We start from the raw sequence: 5,209 nt of genomic DNA, 5'->3' as shown, positions 1-5,209 counted from the left end.
ATTTTGAGAATCATAAAGGAACTGAGTTTATTCAATTCCTTTTCTCTCGTCTTAAAAATTGTTTTAAACTGTGCAAACTTAAATTCTATTTCTTGGTCCAGATAATCATCCTATAAGGTGATGATTTTGCAAGAACCATGAGAAGCTTTGGAAATTTTGCACTATGTTGGGAATGTTTATCCATAAAATTTATTTTATGAACTTTTACAAAAATATAAATAGCATTTTCGAAAAATATATTTAATATTTAAGAAAATATATAATTTTTTCGAATAAAATTAATACACTTTCTAATTAAATATTATTTTTTTGAAAATATTCAAATACTTTTTCCCAAAAAATATACAATTTTTAAAAAGTTATCTAAAGAATGTTTGAGGAGCGCTGAACTTGATTCCTTCCGCGTGTGCACGTTTCTTCATATATGAACTGCTCATTGTCATGGGAACTTCGTTTCCTATGTACAAAATCCATCCACTACTACTTGGTGTTCCAAATGCCAACATACTACTACTGAATACCGATTACTAGCTATGCATCACACAACCTAAAACCTCGGAATACCATCATCATCTGCAACCTCTCTGACCGCGCTAGGGCAACCACAGGGCTTCTTACACTTTGCTAATCATAGACTAATTAATTAACCCGCCCATGGCATACAGGAGAACCGCATGCGAACTCGATCATCGTCCGTCACCGGCGCCGCTACTGCGTTTAGTTTTACCCCTTCAACGGCCAACAATGACTGCCGATCGATGAGCCCGCAATACGGACCGGAGGGAGCTCGCGCGCATGGCGATCGATGATTGAACCGGTCGCTTCACAGCCAACCCGTGGCGCGGAAGAAACCGAGGCCCACGTGCCCGGCCCTGCTCCTGCCTAGCTAGGCCGCGGCCACGAGCGGGGCCGGGGCGGCGCAGGAGGAGGAGGAGGAGGGAGACGAGGTCGCCTCGTGCACGGCCTTCGTCATCGCCTCGTGGAACAGCGCCTCGTCCCAGCAGTCGCAGTCGTCCTGCGGTGATCACAAAGGCAGAGACGTCAATCCAAGGACTATTGCTTGCTTGCTTCCTTGAAGAACTAATGAAGCAGTCAGGGTCAGGCTGTAACTAATGAAGCAGTCAAGCAGAACTAATCCAAGGACTATTCCAAATTGGACCTAACTCTACCTTTTTTCCTTTTCTTTTCTTTGTCAAAGAAAATTTGTAGCATCGAGATTGTCATCAGCTAGCAAAGGGCTTTACCATGATCTGCAGCTTGATGTTGGCGCGGGCCTTGAGCAGCGCCTGCGGCGAGTAGGTGTCGGCGTCGACGGACAGCACGCTCACTCCGCTCATCCACCGGAGGCACTCGAGGAGGTGCAGCACCAGGTCCACGATGTCGCACTCCACCATCACCATCACCATCAGGCTCACCTGCCGCTCGTCCGGCCCCGTCCTGCTGATACGGACCTTGGCTCTCCGGTGCGCCGCCGCGGTGGCGCCGCTGCCGGCGCCCTCGCGGGGGACGTATCTCTCCAGCTTGGTGTTCTTCTCCTCCAGCTCCGAGACCTGCGCCTCCAGCGTCTTCAGGAAGCTCGCCGCGTTGATCAGCACCGTCGTCTTGTCCTTCTGCGATGCACGTAGTACAGTTACTACAGTACAACAGGGTGGTTCTCAATAAATTTTAATTTGTTCCTTTTCCCCAAAAAATGTCATGAAAGCCAATTAAGGAGTAGTGAATTAAAACTTTTCTAAAGTGCAAGGAAAGAAGATTCCTGTGATCCTACTACAGTGGTGAATTTAAACTTTTCAAAAGTTAAAAACACTTTGAGCTTGAGTTCTCCACCGGAACCATGTTGGAAGCTGCGCGTATCATCTTTATTCTTTTGCATGGACTTCCAGATTAGTGGAACTTTATCGATAGGGATGTCAATGAAAAAGGCAATCTCAAACTTTGTCATACTCATGAAAGGGTGGCTAATCTGGTGTCCTCGGCTGATTAGGACAGCCCAATTAACCTGTGTTACGTTGTACTTCTATACAGGCTGTTTCGGGGCAACCACTGAAAACTCTAAAGTAATGTAGATGATGATGTGGCTTTGTTTGTCTTCCCAAGAACCCAATATTTCTTTCTTATCAACCTGTTTAACAGGCTTTTGGACTTTCTTTTTGTTTGCGGTTGCTTGGGCATCGATCAGCACCTAACACTGTCAACTTGCATTGTGTATTTGTGGACCATGGTAGACAGCACCAAGGTCCTTCCGATCGCCTTCCTTGGCTGATGTCTTTCCTTGGAATCAAGGAACTATTGACCAGCTAACATGCTTGACTTTCTAAGTCCTACTTTGCAGCTGAGCTTTTATTCTATTATCACCCTCGAAGAAAAATCAGTATAATAATTAATAAAATTATTTGATCTTCTAAAAGTGCATTATAAACCTACTAAAAAATAAAAACATATTACATATAGTCTAATAAACAAAAAAAGATTAGTATTCTTTAACAAAAGAATTGCTTTCTACTTTTGTAGTTTATGCCTTTGGTTGTGAATTCTGATGCATCAAAGAAATTTTAATTGATATGCTCGCTTTTTTTTTCTCCTGAAATTTGGAGTTCTTGGTGTATGTTTCTTGTTGGATTGTTTAATGTTCACGACAGCATCATACATTGACTAAAACTTTTATCATGTGTTAGCAGCAGCTTAAACAATTTTGTTGAAAACTTCCACCAGAGACTGCATGGCCCTGTTTTGTCTCGCAATTAGCTCTGATCCACAACTGTACTTCCCTCTTGGAAGCTTCCATGCATTTGTTGGACCTTTTGAGCTTGTGCAACTAGGCACCTTTTATGTTAAAGAATCTATCCCAGGGCGCTTCTAAACACCTTCCTCCGCCGATGTCCTTTTCAAAAGAATAAACAATGATATCTTTCGCAAGGCTGGACATAGTGGCAAGACTTCCATTCTTCTAAGTCACCTTTGAAAATTTGAAAAAAGGACATAGGATATATTCTCTGCCTCACAAAAGTGACATGACTTGGCACAACTTTCTTGGGTTCTTTTTCGACCATCCAAACGTAAATCAACAGCCTAAGAATTTAATTTTCTTCCCTGTGACTATTTGTTGTAAGTTAGATTGTCTCTATAATAGCGTAGGTCATTGTTGCAAACGGGTCTATCCATGTTTTGATAAACAACAAATAAGATCAAATGCATTGTTTAATCTTTTTTTAATAAACTTGATCAATGAGATTATCGATCTCGGAGACTACGACTTACAGTTTTATAACAAGCAAGACCATATCTTTTTGCATTGGACGTTAGAGTTATGATATAAAAAAGTTCTATGATAACAAATGAAATGCCTCCCAATGCCTCCCCAAGCATTATAAAAAAGTTCTATGATATAACAAATACAGTTTATTATCAATAAATCTAAAGCTATTAGTTGAGGGTGTGTGGATATAATGTATATTGTTCAGATCACCCAAGTTCTAGTTCTTACCGAGACAAATCGGGGTGTCGATTTCTTTTCTTTTTAATATAGAGATACGTACATCTCCTCCTAGGATAGTGTTCAAGGTATAAGATAATAAAATGGCAGAGTAACTAGTAAGTAGCAGGGTTCACAATATCGGCCAAATCGCGATATATTCGTATTTCGGTTATTACGGTTTTATCGGTGGGGGCCTTTTTTTTACCGGTCGAAATTGATTTTTAGATATTTTTTCATAAAAAAATAAATTAAAAAAATAAAAAATCCTGATATTCCCAATATTTCGGTTTTATCAGTGAGGCCCAATTTTTTTCTACCGGAATTAAAAGCCCTGGTAAGTAGTAACAATGTAGCCAAGGAGTGAAGAGATGATCGATTTGGATTAAGAATGGATGCATAGTTGCATACCTTGGAACACGGTGGGAGGAGGCACCTCAGTGTGTGGAAGCTGTCGTTGAGCTTCTCCCGCCTCTTCCTCTCCGACATCATGTGGTAGACCTGGCTGCTGTTGTTGCTGCCGGCCGCCGCCGCCTTGGCGTCCTCCTCCTGCTGCCGGCCGGCGGCGGCGGCGCTGGTCAGCGACGCGGTCCCCTCCGGCCCCATGGCGAGGCTGCTGCTCCTGACCGTCACGTGGCCGGCGTTGCCCCCGCTTGCTGGGCGCGGCGGCTGCACTACGGCGGCCTGCGCGGCGGCCATGGTGGTGTCCTGGCTCAGCGGCGGCGACGAGGACTCGGAGGAGGAGGGCGACGCCGAGGAGATGACGGCCATCATGGCGCTTATGAGCGCCTCGTCCTCGTCGGCGGCGGCGAGCGCGTCCTGCGCGGCGGCCGGCGGCGCGGGGTGCGAGGGCGAGGGCGACGAGAAGATGCCCGAGGCGGCCAGGGGGGCGTCGTCGAGCGGGAAGAAGGTGGACCAGGAGCCGCCGCTGTCGACGGAGAGGGAGCGCTTGGAGGAGAGCGACGAGGACGAGTGCACCGGCTGCTGCTCTTGGGGCATCAGGTGGTGGCGGCTGTCGTCCTCGGCGAAGAAGCCGGTCGTGTCCATGCCGTCCGCCGCCGCCGCCTCCTTTCCGCTGGCGGAGCCGCCGGAGAGGTCGGTGCCGGCGACGCCGAAGCACGCGGTGTCGGCGGCGAGGAAGCTGGCGGCGCAGCTGAACAAGAGATCGCAACGAAAGCAGAGGTTAGTATGTATGTAACAGAAGAGCGCGCGATCGAGTTATTAGCAGCTACTAGGAATGCCAGACGAACACTGGGACACTTACTCCGCTAGAGCCGGCCAGAAGGGGTCATGGTCGTGGAGGCCGGGCGCGGCGAGGGGGTCGCCGGCCTGCAGCTGCTGCAGGTCGAGGCCGCACCACACTTCATCCATGGACAATGATTTATTTGATGGACAGATCTCGATCGACGGCCAGCGAAAGTAAGAAGGCGGCGGTGGAGCTAGCTGGCGAGAGTGAGTTGGCGAGCGGCGAGGCAGCTGCTTTATACGCGGCGCGGGAGGACAAAGGGAGGGGGAGTTGGTGCCTTGGTGGTGGCGGCGGCGTTGCTTTCCTTCATTTCATTTTCCTAGGCGGAGGAGCAGAGGTGGCGCCGGGTGCAAGTGGTTGCTGGTTAATTTTTTCGAGAGAGGGAGAGAGATGAGATGTGGAATAGTCGCTGCGGTGCGGTGCGGTCAAAGTCGCGGCAGGCGAAGCTGCAGCGAAGGCCCGTCAAATTCTTTTTTTTTTAGCAAAGGCCC

At 47.4% G+C, this 5,209-nt stretch overlaps 1 protein-coding gene across 1 annotated transcript; it reads right to left on the bottom strand.

Moving 5' to 3' along the window:
- Positions 1–404: 404 nt before the first annotated feature.
- LOC120676419 (putative transcription factor bHLH041) lies at positions 405–4,954 on the bottom strand. The gene is made up of 4 exons (XM_039957683.1): positions 4,737–4,954; positions 3,884–4,625; positions 1,245–1,610; positions 405–1,015 (listed from the first exon to the last, which is right to left on the bottom strand). The coding sequence occupies exons 1-4, from the start codon at positions 4,841–4,843 to the stop codon at positions 887–889; spliced, it is 1,344 nt and encodes a 447-aa protein (XP_039813617.1). The 5' UTR covers positions 4,844–4,954; the 3' UTR covers positions 405–886.
- Between the last annotated feature and the right edge of the window lie 255 nt (positions 4,955–5,209).

This window comes from Panicum virgatum, chromosome 5N (assembly GCF_016808335.1).
Source record: "Panicum virgatum strain AP13 chromosome 5N, P.virgatum_v5, whole genome shotgun sequence".
NCBI lineage: Eukaryota > Viridiplantae > Streptophyta > Magnoliopsida > Poales > Poaceae > Panicum > Panicum virgatum.
This window is presented reverse-complemented; position numbering and strand designations above follow the sequence as displayed.